Genomic DNA, 22,009 nt, shown 5'->3' with positions numbered 1-22,009 from the left:
GACGCTTCAGGGCCCTGTGGTCCAACAGAAGTTTTGAACAACAAGGAAGAACTGACAGAAACATCTCTGCATTTACAGGGCAGTCACAGAATCAAGAAAGAGGCTACTTAAGAACAGTAGAATCTCCTGGCACCCTGGCTTGCCCCTCCTCCACTCTTCACCAGCTCAGCATGGAGGTGGCCTGAGCTCCCATTGCAGATTCTTAGACCTGGTTCCAGAGGTAGCAGAGTGGTCCTGGTTGGCGGGAGCATGTACGTCTGGCCCAATGTGTCTTGGGGTAGCCTTGTCCTGCATATAGAAGGCAGCTCTACAGAGCTGTCCTACAGAACAAGTTGTGATGCCTGGGGCAAGGGATTGGAGATATATAACAGTACAGTGCCTGGGACCATGAGAAAACTGTTTCTTAGGGAAGAGAGAACATCTGGAACCATGCAAATAGGGGAATGCTCCGAGCCACGTGTGCGTGCCTGAGACAAAACTTGCACAGAAGGATCAGAAGGCCACTAAGCTTTGACCTGGAGCAATTCTCCAAATTCATTATCTGGATAAGCCATGAAGGAGCCCACGTGTGCAAGTTAATCTGCAAGACTGGGAAAGGGTTTTCTTTTATCTCTTCTCTTTTTTTGTTAGCTCTGGAATTCAAAGAAGCTCTCTGTCACTATACTAGCTGGTTATAAGTTTAAGGAATAGATACCTCAGAGTGTAAATTCCAGTAATAACACATTAAAATATCAAAATGTCCAGGTTTCCACAAAAGATTACTAAGCATACAAAGAAACAGAAGAGATGGCCCATGCAAAGGATAAGATTAAACCACTAGCAGTCATCAATGGTGAGCACCAGACCTGGGACAATCCAGACATATAAAACATGGCTCTAAATATGCTCAAAGAGCTGAAAGAAAACATGGACAAAGAACTAAAAGAAATCAGGAAAGCAATAGACAAACATAAAAGACTATCAATAGAGAGATGAAAATTATGAAAAAGAGCCAGAGGAAAAATATCAAAATAGGAACCCATGGCACACCATCAAGGTGAAGGGACAGAGTTGTATAAGAATATAGTTTGCATACACTACTGAAGTTAAGTTGGTATCAAAGCAAATTAGATTGTTATAGATTTAGAATTAAAAATTTTTTAAATACAAAGAAAATATTGGAGAATATGCAAACTCATAAAAACAGAAATTAGAGTAAAGGTTGCTAGGGATGGGGACTGGGAGAATAGGGAGTTAAGGCATAACAGATGTAGGGTTTCTGTTTGGGGGAAATGGGAATGTTTTACTATTGGAAGTTGGTGTGAGTACTGTGATATCGTGGACGTGATTAATTCCTTTGAATGGTATGCTTGGGAGTGGTTGAGATGAGACTGTTTGTGATGGATATGTGTTCCCACCATTAAAAAAAGAAAGAAAGAAAAGGAAGAGCAACTAAAGAGACCGTGACAATTAAATGCAGTACATAATCCTAAATGGGATCCAGCGGAGAAGGAGAAAAGACTCAAAGGGACATTAACAGACATGATAAAATTGGAATAGATTGTAAGTTTTATATCAGTGCTAAATTTCTTGAACTTGATAACTGCAACTGCAAGTGGTTACATAAGTGAATAGCGTTTTTAGGAAATGTACCTGGCAGTGTTAAGTGTTCAAGGATCATGATGTATACAAGTGGCACTCAAGTGTTCAGAAAATAGACTGATAATTAGACAGACAGACAGATAGATGGATAGAAACAATGATAGGACAAAATGTTAAGGACAAAATGTTAAAACTGATGGATCTGGGTGAAACAAGACAGAATAGAGCATTAATATTGTGGCCCCTGGTCTTATATTCAGCTTTGGAAGATTAAGGCAGAGGTGAAACTTCAGCTACAATATTCATGGGACAAAAATTTCCCCTAAAGCCCTGAACCTCTCCAAACTGCTGAAACCTCCTAACACCATACAAGCTTATAAAATCATGGGCCCAAAGCAAATTCTTAGTTAACGACAGAAAATATGGGGTCATAAGGATTGTTAAACATCTGCCCAAAGACAAATTGCATGCATGATGGCAGACCACAAGTTCCGATAGCTATCTCTTCTAGATAAAAGAGGTCCCTGGTGTCCAAAGGTCACTATGAGACCCTGCACAAAGAAGACACCTGGTTCTCAAAGGTTACGATGGAAACCTGCCATCAACAAAACTTCCTATAAAATAAGTTAAACCCGATCCACTCAGTGCATGCTTCTCCCTTGAATACATCCACCATATCCCTTTAAGGTGTACTCTTTCTTTCCTTTTAATAAACTTTTCAACTTATTCCTACTGGCCCTTCCATCTCTAAATTCTTTTAGTGGCAGGACCCCTGAACCTGAAGTGGGACTCAGCTGGCACCATTGCCAGCAGGGCACCGGTTACATCTGAGAGACAGAGGAATGTTAAAATTCTCTGTATGGGGGTTGTACTATTTTTGTAATTGTCCTGTAAGTTTAAAAGAATTTCAAATTAGAAAGTTTAAAAATTATGAATTTTTAACTTTTTAGACCTTTAGTAATTAATATTTAGCTAGTATTTGCAGGTAACATGACAAGTATCTAGAGAATGACTTCCAAGGTACTATTGTTTTTCAATGTAATATTTCTAATTCTTCCCTAGTGCTCTAAGTGCTAGGTAGCATCTTTTCATTGAGTTGCCTGCTGTATTAGCTAGGGTTCTCTAGAGAAACACAATTGGCAGGAGACATCGTAGATATAAAATTTATAAAAATGTCTCACATAACCATGGGAATGTAGAGTCTGAGGTCTGTAGGGCAGGCCACAAGCTGGTAACTCTGATGAAGTCCACAACGAACACTCAGGAGAGGCTGGCTGGACTACTGTGCAGATGGAAGAGTCCAAATCCATAGAGCAGGTTGTGAAGCTGGCAACTCCAACGAAGGGTCAGGTTGAACTCCACAGGAGAGGCTCGCCGGCTGATGCAGGAAGGCAGATGATCTCTTCTGAATCCTCCTTAAAAGGCTTTCTCTGATTAGATTAAGAGTCACTCATTGAAGAAGACATTAATCAGCTGTGGATACAACTGACATAATCATAATTTAAGTCCATGAAATGTCCTCATAGCAACAGACAGGCCAGTGCTTGCCTGACGAGATGACCGGGCACCACCACCTGGCCAAGGTGACACATGAACCTGACCATGACAGTCCACTCCTTGTCAACTTAGCAGCTATACACATCACCTTAAACCATGCTTAATCTCTAAATAGAAAACAATAACAGACACATTTTCTCCTTTCCTAACAATACTCAACTGTCCCACGTACAACCAGAAACACATTAAATCTCCCCAGAGTAGGGTACAAGTCCTTGGGTAATATTCACTCTTAAACTTGATATCTTACAACTTAAATACTATAACATGAACAAAACAGCATTACAGTCCTCATTTTTGTGACTGATCACATGGCCATAGTTCATATTTATCACTATCTTCTTCCATTCCCATTCCATGTTCCCTTCACCCTCAGCAAACAATTCAGCTGGCCATGTTTTTTCCTGGTGGGGTGACCCAAACCTTCATTCCTGAAGTTTCAGAGCCATTGGTAGTCCTGCTTGGACAGGGTTGTTGCAGTTTTCCATTGATCTTAATCACAGGGCATGGTAGTACTAAGAGACACCCTAGGAGATCTCCTGTATTCCAGGAAAACTCTTCTTTATCTCCATTGTGTAGTTCCAGTCCTATTACCTCCTGATAGTCAGGGTCAATAACCCTAGCCAGTAAAGTAATCCTCTTCTTGGCTTGTTGATCCAGGGGCATGAGTAGCTCAAGGTAACTAGGTGGCAGTCTTAGATTCCAGTTCAATGGAGTTATTGTTGTTTCTCCTGGTAGAAGCACTCCCCCTTTTGGAACTAAAACCTATAGAGCAGCAGAGCTCAAGGTTGCAGGGACAGGAAGCAAAAATTTTCCTAGTGGATTGCTGGAGGTAATAGTTAGTGGTGCCACTCCCATTTCCACCCCTTGGTTCCTGGATGCCTGAATCCTGGCTATGGGAGAAACAGAACCATACAGTGGATGCTGATTCAGAGTACACACAGTCTCATGGAGAACATCACCCCAGCCCTGCAAGGCATTGCCACCTAGTTGGCACTGTAATTGGGTTTTCAAAAGGCCATTCCACCGTTCTATCAATCCAGCTGCCTCTGGATGATGGGGAATATGGTAAGACCAGAGAATTCCATGATAATGTGCCCATTTCTGCACTTTATTTGCTTGAAGTAGGTTCATTGATCAGAAGCAGTGCTGTGTGGAATACCATGACAATGGATAAGGCATTCTGTAAGTCCACGGATGGTAGGCCCAAGTTTTCTCTTCCTCAGTTAATTCATTGTAAGGAACTCCCCAAGAGGCCATAGCTCTGGTCTGGGAGAGAGAAAGTAATGTGGCAGGAGTGGAGACCATGGGCATTTGGGCCACTTTTTTGTTTAACTTATTTGTGCTTTCAGGACCTGCTTTGGCCCTATCTCGTATATATCTGTTATAGTTTGCTAGCTGCCAGAATGCAACACACAAGAGACAGATTGGTTTTTGATGAAAGGGGATTTATTTCATTAGTTTCCAGAGGAAAGACAGCTAATTTTCAACTGAGGTTCTTTCTTATGTAGGAAGACACAGGGTGATCTCTGCTGGCCTTCTCTCCAGGCCTCTGGGTTCCAACAACTTTCCCCAGGGTGATTCCTTTCTGAATTTCCAAAGGCCTGGGTTGAGCTATGAGTGCTGAGATGAGGTATGCTGAGCTGCTTGGGCTGTGCTATGGTAAGCTCTGTCATTTAAGCATCAGCCATTTAAATCAAACATCATTTATTGCAGCAAGCACACCTCCTAGCCAACTGCAGATGTAATCAGCAACAGATGAGGCTGATGTACCATTGGCTCATGTCCACAGCAACAGCACTAGGCACCTTCACCTGGCCATCGACACCTGAACCTAACTACCACATGTCCACCCCTTGTCAATTTGGCAATTATATGCATCACCTTAAACGATATTAAAGTGGCACAAATTCTCTTCTGGCTGTGGACCTATGAATCTCAAAACAAGTTATCTGGTGCCAATATGCAAAGGAGGGACAGTCACAAGATCCACAGGGAGAAATTGGGAGGAAAACCTGCAGGGCAAACACTGTTGGATTTCAAAGTTGAAAGTCACTTACCCTTCAGCTTTAGAAAGTGGCAGTCTCACCCTTTCCAACCTTTCATACCATATTCGTCCTCACTCCACAAATTAGAGAGTCAATGTGGGGATTGTGCCAGTTACTCAGTATGTCTGTTCCAATTATGCATTCTGGAACTAGGGAAATAACTACAGAATGCGTCTGGGGACCCACTGGGCCTATTGTGAGATTGACTTGAGCTCAAATTCCATCTATCACCTGACCTCCATAAGCCCTCACTCTGACTGTTCTGAGTGATGTTTTGGGTCCCCTGGAATTAATGTCACTTCTGAACCATTGTCTAATAATCCCTGAAATATCTGATTATTTCCTTTTCCCCAATGCAGTTACCCTGTAAAAAGCCATTGGTCTCCTTGGGGAAGGCTTGGAGGAAGATTAATAGTATAAATTTGTGGCAGTGTAACAGGGTTCTCCCCTAAAGGGGCCTGGCCTCTCCCTCACTCAAGGGGCTCTGGGTCTGTAACTGTCTCAAGTCTGGAGATTGATTAAGGGGCCATGACTCTCTGTTTTTGTAATTCAAGTTAGACTTCTGTTCACTTGACCTGAAACTCTTTTGTTTATACAGCTCAAATAAGAATTTAGTAGACTCCCCATCTATTGTACTTCTGGGTACTCCATGATCTACTAGCCAATGTCACAAGCCTCTGCAAGTCAGATTTATTTTGACTCTTGCTTTGAGTCTGCTGTTCATTATGATATCCACATCCACCTTGTCTTTGGTGATTAAGTACTGCCACCTGGCTTGTGCCAATTCAGGATCTAATCATCCCCATTGTGTTTAAGGATTCCAGCTCTATGACAGGAGTTCCTACAGTAATATCTGACCTACAGAGAAGTGCAACCACAGGGCTCTTTAGGGATGATGATGCTACTCTCACAAATTTATTTCTCACTGTTCTGATAAAAGGTGCATCTTCCAGAACATTCCTGGGGTGTAAGAGCAAGCTTTGCATCATAAATCCACTCTAACATTCCAATCTCCCTAAGCCTCTGGATCCCCTCATCTACATTTTACCAGGACAGTTCTGGCATTTCAACCTCAGGTAATGTGGACCACCTTTTCATCCATGTTTCAGCCATCCATCCAAACAGTTACTGTCTTTTCTCACCCCTCGAGCTATAGCATTGAATGCAGAATCTCTGCTTAATGGACCCATATCATAACAAATTCAGCCTGATCCAGCTTTGATGTTCCTCCCACCATTATCCCACACCCTTAAAATCCATTGCCACATATATTCCCCTGATTTTGTCTATATAAATTGGAAAACTCAGGCAGTTCTTTTGGAGTATTACATATCTCCTCATGGGTAACACTTTGTATCTCACCTTTTTGGGCCTGTGGGGACCTTAGTCTAGTTATAGGAAGAAATGAGGGGTGGTGGGGGTGGGTCATGAAAGAATTAGAAATATCTTCCAAGCCATTTGCTTCAGGGCCTTCATTTGCTGTTTCATCTGGTGAAAAATGATCAATCACGCTAGGGCTCCTTCAGGTGGAGGCTGTAAGGCTAACTTCTCAGGGCAGGCTGGAGGTGGGGCAGATATGTCCTCAGTGCAGACTATTACAGGGTTATCTATAAAAGCCTCAGCATGACCTAGGATTTCAACCTCTCCGTCGGCATCATTGTCAACCCATATGTCGCCATCTCATTTTTCAGGGTCCCGTGCCTTTTCAATCAGTGCCCTCACTCTAACGACAGACACCATGCAAGATTTCAGTTTATGTTGTAAAGTTGCTACTCTAACAATGAGATTGAGTCTGATTTTCAGAGATTTTAAGTCGGCAGCTACAGGAAATAAGATTTTCCTTCAGAGCACTCATAGAAACGTTTACATATGTCATATGACGCATAAGCTTCTCATTTGAAGGTTTCAGCCCATCCTTTCCCTCATTAATGTATACAGCATATCTGACAACAATCAGCCAACATCTCTATACCTCCTATTTTCACAAAACTCCATAAAGGTGTCAAAAACATTATCCCCCAGAGCCTGGCTTCACACAAGCAAAGCATCACAAGAATCCATTGGTGATATTTTGACTATCCCTTTTGCCAACTCACCCCATGAATTGGCAATGTCATTCTGATTATGGGAAACAGAGTCCTTAGTGCCTCTGACTGTAGTCAGAGGAGAAAACCAAACATAAAAATCCATTTTTAAGATTCTGTTTCTTAAGAACCACTCCTGGTACTAAGCTGCTAGGGTTCTCTAGAGAAAGAGAATCAGCAGGAGATATATGTGGATATAAAACTTATAAAAGCATCTCACGTAACCACAGGAACATAGAGTCCAAGGTCTATAGGGCAGGCTGCAAGCTGGTAACACCAATGAAGTCTGCACGAACTTCAAGAGAGGGTGGCTGGGCAACCATGGGGATGGAAGAGTCCAAATCCCTAGGGCAGGCTGTGAAGCTGGCGACTCCAATGAAGGGTGTGGATGAACTCCACAGGAGATGCTCACTGGCTGAAGCAGGAAGAGTGACTGTGTCTTCAGAATCCTCCTTAAAAGCATTCCTCTGATTAGATTGAGCATCACTCATTGCAAAAGACACTCCCCTTAGCTGATTACAAATGCAATCAGCTGTGGGTACAGCTGGTGTAATCGTGATTTAAGTCCATGAAATGTCCTCATAGCAACAGACAGGCCAGTGCTTGCCTGATTAGATGAATGGACACCACCACCTGGCCATGTCGACACATGAACCTGACCATGATGCCTGCCTAGTGTCACTTTGCTCTTTTCCTCTGATTAATCAGATTCCAGTTTTGTCAATGTGTACACCCTTCTCTTCTACAGTCATATGCCTCAGGAAAATGGATCTCCAATTCCAGAACACAACTGGATTGTTCTAGGGTTATGTCTCTTTCCAGTGCCTAGGTCAGAAATGGACATTTCACTCAACTTGAGCCAGTGAGACATGAGAAGTTTGCTGCAATCTTCTGGGAAATTTTTCTTCATTCTTCTGGGAACACTTATGCAAGCAGTCCTCTCTCTTTCTCTTTATCAGTCATCCTCTCAGTGTCACTCATCAATTGTGAGGCTTGAATTGTATAGCAAGCAGCTTCCTACCAGCTTGATAAAATGGATAAAGCCACTCTTTGACACCTGCCCTAATTCTGGATTTTCAGCAATATGATACAATTTATTTCCTTATTACCTAAGCAAGTTTGAGTTTGTTCTTCTGTTAAGGCAGTTATAACTGATAAGTTGCCAAAACTTTATAGATATCTGTAGGATACCCTATACCCATCAAATTCCAATTGTCAAGAATATTGATTTCAGTACTCCTCCATTTCAGCTGCCAAAGCTTCATACCGGCTTATTTAGTATTTTCTTTTCATGAGGCTTCTTTCTTACCTCTAGTAGGAAATTTTCTGCGTCACGTAGCATTTATTTAATTTGCTGAACAGCTGCTTCTCAATTCAAAGCCACATGAGATTAAGAAAAATCAAAATACACACACAAACATACACAACATCTTTCTATTTCAATTTCCCTGACAAAAGACAAAAGGTTCTGGAAGGATATTTTTCCCTACACTTCGTGAGCTATTATTTGTGCTACTTACTTGATTTGATTTCAGGCCAGTCAGCTAGTTCTATTCTGTGGTCTTCATATTTTATGTCCAAATATGCAAATATGTAGCGAATAATTTCTGCTCTTCCCCTCATATTAAAATAAGTGAGTTTGTAGTTTGGCATGGTGTGATTCTAGAAAGAGAAAGAAGGAAGGATTATTTTAACAACCCTCAAGAGGGTCTCAACATTTTTCTTCTGGAACTTTTTAAAAACTTTATAATGTCTTTTGAGATAACAGGAGATTTTAGAAGATATTCAAAACCATAATTCTAAATCACTATGCTAATAACATGCAAGAAAGACTTCATAGAAACAAGATCACCACTCGCTCTCTCAGCATTAGCTGGAACATTCCGGTGAAATAACTAAATTAAAATTTTATTATGAAAAAGATCAGACTAAGACTGCATCCTCACTCCAACCTTCAGAGGATGGAGTATATTACTTTCCATGTTAAGATATTTTTGCCCTGCTTTTTGCCATTTATTATGTGCAGCATTAGGTGCTTTCTTTGGTTTGTTTTGTTCTGGTGATACAACTCCAGAGTTTATGAGGACGGTGGGGTAGAAGCTGGGTACATGGGAGGGGGCCTTGCCAACCTGTCTTCCTCACCCATCCTCCAACCGTGGCTCTTCCCTCTAGCAACCAAGGGCTTAGGGAAGCATTCCTCTTTTTTCTGTCTTACTGCATCCATGCAGATGTTTGATTGGATTGCTGGCATGGCACAGACACATCTCAGCCTAGGGACGTCTGCTTTCCTTCCTTAAAGGAAGAAAGCAAACACCCCTGCCATTTCAGAAAGTTTGCTAATACTGGTTATAGTCAGATATAGATCATTATAATTTAGTAAGCTTTCTGTTCTGTGATTGGATCATTTCATTTATGTTGTGGATAAACAGTTCATGATTTTTAAGCATTTGTAGTGGAATGTATTAAAGTTTTACAATGATCAGGCATCAGAGAAAGAAACATTTTCATTTGAAGTTCAGTTCTACCACCTAATAGCTGTGTATCTCTGAGCTAGTTAACACTATCTCTCTAAATTTCAAAGCCCCTTTTTAATAAATAGGGATATTAATATGATGTGGTAATTTATGAGATAATGCAAGTAGAGTGTTTAGCACAATTATTAGCTATTAATAATAATAATAGCTCTTGTCCTATAGTCAAGAATAAACATTGTGAAAACAGAATAGTAAAACTAAATATATAGTAATTAAATGACCAAAAATAATATCATGATGATTGTTTCTTTAATTCTGGGATTAACTCATTTATTCCCTAATAAAGAAATATTTCAAAGAATATTACTGGAATATTAGGTAAAAATAAAAGTTGGGCTCTAGTCTCAAAACAAAGTTCCACTGGAAATCATATTACATAAAAGGTTAAACAAAAATCATAAAACTCTAGATTGCAAAGTTCAGACTTAAAGTTGATGCATTTAAAGTCCCCTTGAGGGACTAGGGAGAAAGGAGGAAATATACAACTTCACAATTTGGAGAATTCCTGATATGCTCACAAGCATGGGGACAAACAAGTCAATAGCCTGGGTCCTTGATCTTAGAGTTCGTCCTATGAAACTTATTCCTAAAGAAGGTAGGTTAAGCCTACTTATAATTATGCCTGAGTCACCCTCAGAGAACCTCTTTTGTTGCTCAGATGTGGCTTGTCTTTCTAAGCCAACTCAGCAGGCCTCTCTCTCTAAACGAATTCACTGCTCCCCCTCTCCCATGTGGGACATGACACCCAGGGGTGTAAATCTGCCTGGCAAGATGGGACAGAACTCCTGGAATGAGCCAGGACTTGGCATCATGGGATTAAGAAAACCTTCTTGACCAAAAGGGAGAATAGAGAAATGAGACAAAATAAAGTTTCAGTGGTTGAGAGATTTCAAAAGAATGGAGAGATTATTCTTATGCTTTATGTAGATATCCATTTTTAGTTAATGGTGTATTGGAGTGGCTAGAGAGAAGTGCCTGAAACTGTTGGGCTGTGTTCCAGTGGCCTTGATACTTGAAGATGATTGTATAACAATGTAGCTTTTACAATATGACTGTCTGATTATGAAAACCTTGTGTCTGATGCTCCTTTTACCCAGGGTATAGACAAAGATGAGTTAAAAAAATGAATAAAAAATAAATGAATAATAGGGGGGATAGGGATAAAATAAGTTGGGTAGATTGAAATACTAGTGGTCAATGAGAGGAACGGCTAAGGCATATGGGATGTATGAGTTTTTTCTTTTTATTCCTTTTTTTGGAGTGACGTAAATTTTTAAAAACGATCATGGTAATAAATACATGACCCTGTGATGATATTGTGAGCCATTGATTGGACACTATGTATGGACTGTATGTGTGTGAAGATTTTTCCATAAAAATTTTTTTAATTGATGCATTTATATAATCAGTCTGTGGAGAAGATGGCCTGGAAATGACTGTCTGGTTGCATGTTATACCCTCTTCAGATCCAGGAAATGATGGCAATGGCAACTAGTAGTGAATCTACTTCTTTGGGCCTTGGTTTTCCATGTTCAGATGTTGTGGAGTGGATACGGTCACCTTATGAGAAAGAAAACCACCCCTAATCATTGCTTATCCTACCCAACTCCCATCAGCAGTCCCAGTTCCCAGTCAAAAGAAATATGGCATATACCACATATTAATATGCAGGCAATGCTCTCTATAGAGAGCAATGACTAGAGTAAACTAATAAATATTCCGAGATTTACAGCCCATAATTCCTTTGGGAAGAAATATGCATACAAGAAGTTCAAATTTGGGAGACTAAATTAAGTGTCCATTCAAACAATGGAACTGTTTTCCAAATTATTTAGAAATGTTAGGCTTAGAATTAAGTAGTATCAGGAAAGATATGAGAGTGCAAAAGTAATGAATAGTAAATAAAAATGTGAACTAATAAGGCTCTTTCGGGAAAAATATTTTATGTTATCATAATTAAAGGACCATTCTTATGTATGAAAAGAAAAGCATAATTTTTAGAATTCCTTGATTTTTCTTTTAAACTTAAAAAAATCTTCACAGTAGGAGAATATCATAATTACAGTTTCCATTTGAAAAACATTTTATATAAGCTTTTCATTGATTTTTGCTGTCATAGGTCAATGCTTCCACAGCACAAAGAAATTGTGTGTTTTCCTTATAAATATTATATATGTATGTATAGATTCATATATATCCATTGTGAACAGCATTGAAATTAAACGTACTCCCTTTTTACATTTGGTCAGAGCACATAAATATCAGTGTGTGCCTTCTGAATTCTGAATGAAAACAAAACTTTCTGTTCTAGTTTGCTAGTTACTGGAATGCAATATGCCAGAAATGGAATGGCTTTTAAAAAGAGGAATTTAATAAGTTGCTAGTTTACAGTTCTAAGGCCGAGTAAATGTCCCAATTAAAACAAATCTATAGAAATGTCCAGCCTAAGGCATCCAAGGAAAGATACCTTGGTTCAAGAAGGCCAATGACATTCAGCACTTTTCTCTCAGTTGGAAGGGCACATGGAGAACATGGCAGCATCTGCTGGTTTTCTCTCCAGGCTTCTTGTTTCATGAAGCTCCCCGGGAGGCGTTTTCCCTCTTCATCTCCAAAAGTCACTGGCTGGTGGACTCTGGTTCTCTCGGCCTCGTGGCTCTGCTTGGTTCTGCTGTGGCTTTCTCATCATTCTTAAAAGGCATTCTCTCAAAAAAATGTCTCCTCTTTTATAAGATCCCAGTAAACTAATCAAGATTTATGTAGAATGGGTGGAGACACGTCTCCATCTAATCAGGTTTAATACCCTCAATTGATTGAGTCACCTCTCCGTGGAGATAACCTAATCAAATTTCCAAACTATAGTACTGAAAAAGGATTAGAAGAAACCGTTGCTCTCACAAGATAAAACATGGCTTTTCTAGGGTATATAAATAATTTCAAACCAGCACACTTTCTTTGTTGTTGTTCATTTATGAAGTCATGCAATTTTATTTCACTCAAGAAAGAAGACATTTAAAAATTCTTAGCATAGGTTGTAACTAACTCTATTTCTCTGCCAATATATCTTTAAATCTGAGATTTGGCACAGATCCACGAACATCTGACAAATGTTTATCTTTCCTTCTAGAACATCTTTCCAAGAACTGTAACTCGTTAATGAAGCTGTATTTTCATATCACATTCTTGTAATTACTTGCCTAATTATATTTTCTACTGAACAAAATTCTGGGTTCTTGGCCTCTACAGCTACAAAATGTCAAACTTGAAGACTTTTTTTTATTAGAGCAGTTGTAGTTTTATAGAAACCTCATTCAGAACATGCAGGGTTCTCATATACTCCCTCCTCACATGGAATTTTCCCTATTATTTACATTTTGCATTATTGTGTTACCTTTGTTACAATTGGTGAAACAATATTATGATTATATTATTAACGTAGTGTATATGAGGGCTCTGTGGGTCTCTTAAAATTTTTTAATATGGTAACATACATATAAAACCCCAAATTTTCCAGTTTAACTATTTTCAAGCATACAATTCAGTGGTTTCGATGACATTCACAAAATGCTGTGCTACCATCACCACCATCCATTTCAAAACATTTCCATCACCCCAGACAGAATCTATGTATCAATTAAACATTAACTCCCCATCCTCCACCCCTACACTTGCCCCAGGTAACTTTTAATCTGATCAAAATTAAAGACTTTTGTTTTTCAGTATATATGTGCACATTTTTATAACATGAAAAATAAGTAAAGGCAACTGCCATTAGAAACATCTACTGATTTTTAAAGTCCTTCATATATTTCATAAAATCTTTGCATACAATTAACAGAAGGAATTTCATGTAAATGTTTTTCTTGTCATTGAAAACAGATAAAGAAATTTGCAACAAGTGCAAAAGAACATTGTAGCAGATAGTGTATAGAAGAATATATGTTACTCTTATTACATTTAGCAGTGTATCTCTGTTTCCAAAATCCCACTTTAAGGCCCTTATTTCAGAAGGATAATGGCCTGAAAGGGTAAAGGCAGGACATATCCCCACTCTTACCAAGGGGTGCAGTGATAGATACACTCAGGGGCTGGAGCAGGTGGACAGCAGAACGGAATGTGTGACTTTGGAAGCATTCCTGCCACTTACTATCTGAAGAGTCTCCAGCAAGGCGGCTAACTGTTTCTAGCTTTAGTTTCCTCACTTCTAGAATAGTAATGAAAAAAGTGCAGGTAAAGTTCCAACACAGGGCCTAATAGCCTAACAGTAATATGCAGTAACAAAGGAAGGGAGGGAGGGAGGGAGGGAGGGAAGCGAAGGGAGGAGGGGAAACTAAAAAGAAGGGAAGAAGGAGGGAAGGAGAGGGGAAGGGAAGAAGGAGGGAGGGAGAGGGGAAGGGAAGAAGCTAGAGAAGACTGGGGAGGGTTCCCAACCTCATGAAGTTTATAGTCCAGCTTTATTTGATTTGCCTGGAATCAGCTCCTCAAGATCATATTCTTTGATAAAACCATCCTTCTTCAAGCACATAAAAGTGAAAAATAAAATAAAAGAAAGAAAAATATATGATCAAGTTTAAAAGCAAAATAAATATCACCTGGACCAAAGTGAACAGAAACCAAATGAATAAAATGCAGTGAGCAGGATCCCAAGTTCTGAGATAAGAGGTGGCCAGCCAAGAGTTTAGTTCCTTCTCAACAAAGGAGAATAAATGTCCTCTAAACAAGATGGGAGGCTGGAGGGATCCACTGCTTGAAACCAGGACCTGGCCACTCCGCTGAGTCTGTAAATTTTAAAAAGTCAGATATGCAAACCTCTAGCAAAATGAGGTTTGCATATATATATAATATGAAAAGTTGCCAAAAATATTACAAGTAAAAAGGGGTCATGACAGCAGATAATATCAATATTTAAAAAATCATAAGCTAATATTAAAATTAACTTTATGTCAATCCTTTTTTTTTTTTTTTTTTGGCCTGGGCAAGCTCTGGGAATGGCAGGCGAGAACTCTGCCACTAAGCCACCATTGCCCGCCCTATGTTAATGCATTTTAACAGTTAATTTAAAGGAAAAAAGGTTGATAAACCAAAAACTTGCATTTAACAATAATCAGTAAAGAAACTGAATTGGTAATTAAGTTATACCAGTGAAAGAAACCAGGTTCAGGTGGTTTTACAAGTGAACTTTATTTACTCTTCAAGGGAAAGGTAATCTTTATCTTTTACAAATAGTTTAAGAGAACAGAAAATGTAAGAAGGTCAATGATGTTACAAGGGGAAAATGACATACTAATATCCTTATCAACATAAACATCTTACATAAATTATTAGCTATTCAAATTTAGTAGTATACAAAAAGAAATAAAATGTAATGGCAAGACAAGATTTATCCTACGAATGCAAGATGTTTCGACATCAAAACATCATTCTCTACATTGCCCTTTATTAGTAGACTAAAAGAGGAAAATCATATATCATCTCAATAGATGTGAGAAAAAGCATTTATAAAATTCATCATTCGTGATGCAAACTATCAGCAAAAAAAGTGAAAATTCAAAACCTGTTAGAAAATTAGGAATACAACAAAACTTCCTTAACCTGATAAAGTCTCCATAAAAAACTAGAGCAAACATCATACATAATTGCAAACTAAGAAGAGCATTTTCTTAAGAAATGTTGGTAACTTTTAATCTGATCAAACTTAAGGACTTTTGTTTTTCAGTATATATGTGCACATTTTTATAACATGAAAAATAAGTAAAGGCAACTGCCATTAGAAACATTTACTGATTTTTAAAGTCCTTCATATATTTCATAAAATCTTTGCATACAATTAACAGAAGGAATTTCATGTAAATGCTTTTCTTGTCATTGAAAACAGATAAAGAAATTTGCAACAAGTGCAAAAGAACATTGTAGCAGATATTGTATAGAAGAATATATGTTACTCTTATTTAATATGGTAACATATATATATAAAACCCCAAATTTTCCAGTTTAACTACTTTCAAGCATACAATTCAGTGGTTTCGATGACATTCACAAAATGCTGTGCTACCATCACCACCATCCATTTCAAAACATTTCCATCACCCCAGACAGAATCTATGTATCAATTAAACATTAACTCCCCATCCTCCACCCCTACCCTTGCCCCTGGTAACTGTACTACCTTATTATTCAGCATAGTCCTAGACAGCCTAGCTAAACCAGTGAGATAAGACAACAGTAAATAAGAAATGTAGTGAAGGGAAAGGAAGTGACAACTGTTTTTACTTGTGATCAAAATGATTGTCTATATTTGAAATCCAACTCTACAGACAAAACTGATCCTAAATTTCAGTTGGAAATGCTGTGGGCCAAAAAGTAGCATAGACAAATTAAAAGAGCAGATGGGAGGATTTGACTAACCAAGATAGCAAGCTATATAAACAGCCTTGTAATTAAAGTTGTTCGATATTGGTGCATAGAGTCTCAAGACAGAACCACACGTATATGATAAAAATACTATTTCAATGGGTACACAAGGGGACTGGACTGAAATGCTTCTGACACAAAATAAGAAAGTATACATAATTAGACCCCAACTTCACAACAAACACAGAAATAAGACTGAATTATAGACCTGAATGTGATTGTAGACCTGTGATTTGATTGTTCTAGGAAAAAGGCTGGTCTGTTATTTCCTGTTAGCATCATCTCTGAATCCCAAGCACGGTGTGGGTTAAGAATCTGGGTTAAAAATCCCAAGCACGGTATTCATGAAAGCCGCATACATTTCCTGAAATAATGATACTGAAACAAGAAGTTAAAAAAAAGGATTGGGCTTGAAGATCTCCTGTACACCTAAAACTAACCACTGAATACCTCCCACTTCAAGGAAAGTCTTGTCAGGTTCCTGATTCTGCAGATAGATGAAAACCCAAAAGACATACGGTTTCTCAAAGAACGTGTGATTGGATCGTTAATAAACACCCTATATAGAAACTTCCAACATATAAGCTCATAAGAATGTAGCTACTAAATGGTGAAAATTTACTTTTATCATATGGTAAAGTTGTTTGGAAATTAAATGCTTTGCATGGGAAATAATAGTGCTTTCTAAAAGCTCTGTCTTGACTTTCTACTAGGTTTCTAGCTCTTTTACATTATATAATACTGATATATTTTAGCTGATAAAATACAAAGTAGTCATACCACGGTAATCACAAATGTAAAGGAATTTTCCTGCCATCCTCTCTTCTTCCCTCTCCCTCCCTCTCCTTCCCTCTTTCCCTTCCTTCTTTCTTTTCTGTAGAGCTTGTTGTTAAACATTTTAGTAGCACATCATAAGAAGAAAGAACACCCTGTAGGTGGGAATGCATGGATTTTGCTAAAGCAGGGAGGGCAGCTACATAGGACCAGCTGAAGTCCACCTACATTCTAAAGTATTTACTTCAGACAACCAACAATTGCTGTGGAGAAATTTAAAAACAGATTCACTGAGCAGATCAGTTACACGTGATCAATTCAGAACAGTGTGAAGAAACTTAAAGAATCACTTTGCTGTATCCAGTGATGTGTGGGTCTATGACCCCATTCTTTTCAACCTTTATTAGAATATTAACCCTTGTAAATAGAGTATTTAAGCCAATATTCTATTTTGTATATTGCTTTCAGAACACAGTAAAAAATAATCTAAAAAATTTCTGTGCCAGTCAGGTGAGAATAATCCAAACATAACCCTCTGGGGAAGATTGCTAATATCCAATTGCCATGTTACACATCTTAATAAAGATTTTAGTATACCTTTGATGGATAGGAACTATCAAAATATGGATATAAGCATTAAGCATTTCATACTTCAATTTAAAACTTAAACGCTACTTTCTCAATTTATTTTATTCATGAAAGTGTTGGCTTGTCTACTTGAGCTCTTGTTATTAAAGACATCAGAAACATGAAATATGCTTGAGAATTCTAAATACAGTATATATATATTATATAAAATATATATATTCACACATATATCCAGTTGGTAATGGCACAATAACTTCTGAGTTTAAATTATAAAAACAAAGGATTATTTGTGAATTTGCCAACAGTTCTTTGCTACATTCTATCTTGACCAGTAATAAACCTATTGAAAGTGTAGTGGCATAGAGCATGGTGTTTGCACACTCTCATTGCATAGACTGTGTTTATTTGAAATACAAAATTTTGATTCAGATAGCAATCATGTAAGATCTATTGTCTCCATAGGAACTGCTTGCACGTATTAACATTAAATAGCAACACTTTATTACCCCCAACAGTGATGGTAAAAAAAAAAAAATACTGATTCCCCTTATTCCCCTCATTTCACAGTAGTCTTCTAGTTCATTTCTGGAAAAGTAACCAGGCAGGAGTTAAATTGTTGGATATTAGAGAAAAAAATAATTTTTGTCAACTGAAAAAAGTCTTGATTTCAAACAGTGGGTGTTTAATGTTTGACTGGACATTAACTTTTTAAATTAGAGATGTTTTAAGTCTACAGGAAAATCATGTGGAAAATAGAGTTCCCGTGTATCCCCTTCACACATGCAGTTTTCCCTATTACAGTTACCTTGTCATTGCAATCTTCATTACAATTGATGAAAGAATATTGCTATAATTGTACTATTGACTATAGTCCATAGTTTACTATGGATTCACTATTAGGCTCACTATGTGGTGTTTTTTAACATTTTTTATTCTGTTAACATATATACAACCTCAATTTTCTCCTTTCAACCACACTTAAAAATATACTTTGGTGGTGTTAATTGCCTTCACAGTGTTGTGTGACCATCGCCACTGCCCCCTACCAAACCTTTTCCACCACCCCCGGCAGAAATTCTGTGCCAGTTAAGCATGAATTTTGATATTTCATTTTGAGTCAGCAAGCTGGGATCTCCATTTTCTTATCAAAGACCAACTCAATATAATTTTTAATGGTTGCCTCATATTAAAGCCAGAGCAAGAGGCATAGATATGATATGCTTTGAGAGCCATGAGTCCAAATGCCCAGCCTGTGGTAAATCCCTTCCACTGCCTCTGAAATCAGTGATGCTAGGATGCAATTCTTTGCAAAAAAAAAAAAAAAAAAAAAAGAGGTGCTTTAACAAAATGTGCTGTAAAACTACAGAAAATATTACAAATAAAATTGCTGATTTTTAAATTACAAATAAAATAAGAAGGCAAAGAACTGTGAAATAAAATTCTCTTCTGCTTTACACATTGAAAAATCACTTGGGGGAAATTTTGGAAGAAGTCACAAACTCTGATTAGGACAGGAATTTCCTCCAATATTTACTATGTTTTCTATGTTAAAATCCACTTGCAGGGATCTTTTAAAGTCATCTATACCTACATTTCTCTCATAAATTAGTGTTTGTTTTCTTCTTGGTCACTGACATAGAGACGCTCAGGATAAGACAAGGTAAAAACAGTTTGCAACTGTGGCTCAGTCATACATGGGACAAGAAAATAATAAAAATGAAACCACAAAGTAAAGGTGAAGAATATTTCATTTCTTATCTATGTAGAATTCAATAATATCACTTACTTGTCCTGTATCTCTGTGCAGCCTCTAGAGTCTTCTATTCACTGATGTGTGATTGTACTTACTCACTTATATGAGTAAGTGGTGGTGACAAGCCAATGAGAGAAGAGGTGACTTACTTCCACCCACATCTCTTCCTTCATTTCCTTAGATAAAATATGTGTGCTAAACAATTGACTCCTGCAGAGACTTCTGGCTATTCTTTGTGTTTTATGGGCGCCCTCTGTATAAATAACCCAAATATTTGCATATCATCGGTAAAGTCAAAATTATAGGTGCTTCCATGTTTCAAAATTTATGTTTAAAGTCTTAAACCACAGGCTCCTGAAAAATGAAAAAATGTGAGTACAATTAAATCCCCTTTACGGATAGGCACATGGCTGGCATCCTCTCTGCCTTAGGGCTGTTTACCTTAGAAGCCATTGCAGACCACCTCCTCTCCAAACCCACCCCCAACAGTCTCCTCCTTACTGCCTTATGTTTCTTCACTGCAGCATCTGACAATATAGTAGATTTTATGTGTTTGTTTCCAGTCTCTTTGACTAAGATGGAAGCTTGGTGAGGGCAGGCATTTCCTTGTCTTGTTTACTCTTGTATCCTCAGGATTGAGAACTGTGGCAGGCCATGTCGGCGGCACTAATACATATTTGATGATCCTAACTGATAGAATCCCACACTTAACATTTTTACAGGGACTCTTCTCTTAATTCTCACGGCTGCTAGTATATTTCATTTGTACTCCTTTCTCAGGTTTAAACTAATCCTGGTGTGGAAGATGCATCTTGCTGATAATCCCTATATAATTACCAATAACTGCCTATCAGCTTTAGAAGTTTACTTTTTATAACTCCTTAAGGCAGAACTTAATGCCAACTATAATATTAGGATAGTTTAGTGAAAGGACCCAATAAAATCCCTGCCTATATCTTACTGAGCCTGTGGATTATCCAAGAAACATTTTAATGATGGAGTGGCTTTCATCTTTCAGAAAATTATAACCTCAGTCAGCAATAACAGCCTACCAAATACAACGCTTATTTCTAAAGTGGTTTTAATTCTGAATAAAGTGTGTATATCCATTGATCATAAACACAAGAAATAAGAGTAAATATAAACATTAATTTGTAAAAGATTTAATGAAGATACATATATGCAGCCTCTTATCCACCAAAAAATATGTTAGTCCAAATCAAGTATAAATGGAATGGTGGCGATACAAAATTGAATATGCTGTACTTATTATCATCTTTCAGTGACTTTTAACGTACATTTACAAAAAAGATTTATCCTCACAGTAACCCCAATTTTCTTTTATTTCCATATTCTAAATGAGGAAACTGAGATAAAGGGAAATTAGGCAACTTGCCCAGAAATTTTGGATGGGAGGGAGCTAGGATTAAAGCCTAGACTTTCCTAAAACACCTTAACATTCTTTCCCTATGAAATGCTGCCTGTTTATAGGGAGACTGCCTCAGTTAAAAAAAGAAAGATCAGGTAAGCAAGAAATACCTTTTTCACATTTTTTATTACAATTCTCTGCTTTAAAACCCATTCTGCCTGGGCCATGGTGGCTCAACAGGCGGGGTTCTCGCTTGCCAAGCCGGAGACCCGGGTTGGTTTCCCTGTGCCTGCCCATGCAAAAAAAAAGATCCATTTGGCTTGGGGAAAATAAATCAACAAATCATTGCATGAGTAAGACTGGCCATTTGAATCTTTGTCAACACAGGTTGTCATGGAGACAGGCCACTGTCCTTTTATGTATGGCCTTATGCTGGGTGAGTCTCCGCTGCTTTTGCAGCATCCTCATTCTGCCACTTTCTCGCCATATGTGGCAGTTTAATAATGTATAATGTTGCTGAAGGTCCCAACTGATGCCCAAACCAACCATTTCCTCCCTACCATCTTGCCCTCCCTGACAGTACAGCTAGCAAGGGTCCCAGGGCCCTCTGCTCTCAGGAACCACAGACTTCCCTTCCTCTCTCTACTCCCAGCCCCAGCCCAGGTGGAAATCCTGCAAAATATCCTAGTCCGCTACCAGCTGTGTGATTTGGGGAAAGTTATTTAAGCTCTCTGTGCCTCAGTTCATTCACTTTAAATATATTTTATTCAACAATAAGTATTTATTGAGTACATAATCTTTGCCAGACACTGCTCTAGACATTAATGTTAAAGCAGTGAACAAAAACAGACAAAAATCCCTGCCCTCCATGGGAGTATTCCAGAGATATTACCAGTAACTTCTTCATAGGGTTTTCAGAGAATAAAGTGAATGCATAGATACGTGCTTTAAAAGGTGCTTACTACATGGAGATCTGTGACTGTTAGTGATTATTATTATTGTAAGCAATTCAACCAAAGGGAGGATTGTGTACCTTCAAGGGTGTATGAGCAAGAATTCTTTTCTCTGTGGTTGGGTTTTTGCAACTAAAAGCCAGCAAGAGAAGCTATGGTAGGCAACTTGAATTTTTCACCTTGCTTCTTCCTCTCCAGAAGAAATGAGCACAATTGCTTGAATGGGGGTAGCCAAAGTGGAAAAATGCAGGACAAAAAAATCCCTCGTGGATTATTATCTTACAATATTCTCCTAGGTAGAACAGTTTCTTCGTGCTACATGTCCTTTCATAAACATGCATTCAGATTGGACAGTGTGAG

The 22,009-nt window shown here is 38.3% G+C and overlaps 1 protein-coding gene across 3 annotated transcripts in view; it reads right to left on the bottom strand.

The window, feature by feature from the left end:
- HPGDS (hematopoietic prostaglandin D synthase) overlaps window positions 1-19,442 on the bottom strand; it is a 63,739-nt gene extending 44,297 nt beyond the window's left edge. For all 3 annotated transcript variants that reach the window (XM_077142852.1, XM_077142853.1, XM_077142854.1), the window contains exons 1-2: window positions 19,361-19,442; window positions 8,791-8,932 (exon numbers count right to left, since the gene is read on the bottom strand). In XM_077142852.1, coding sequence (XP_076998967.1) covers window positions 8,791-8,923 — 133 coding nt within the window. In that variant the 5' untranslated portion in view covers window positions 8,924-8,932; window positions 19,361-19,442. The remainder of the gene's footprint in view (window positions 1-8,790; window positions 8,933-19,360) is intronic.
- Window positions 19,443-22,009: the final 2,567 nt, after the last annotated feature.

The sequence above is a fragment of the Tamandua tetradactyla genome, chromosome 24 (genome assembly GCF_023851605.1).
Source record: "Tamandua tetradactyla isolate mTamTet1 chromosome 24, mTamTet1.pri, whole genome shotgun sequence".
Classification (NCBI taxonomy): domain Eukaryota; kingdom Metazoa; phylum Chordata; class Mammalia; order Pilosa; family Myrmecophagidae; genus Tamandua; species Tamandua tetradactyla.
This window is presented reverse-complemented; position numbering and strand designations above follow the sequence as displayed.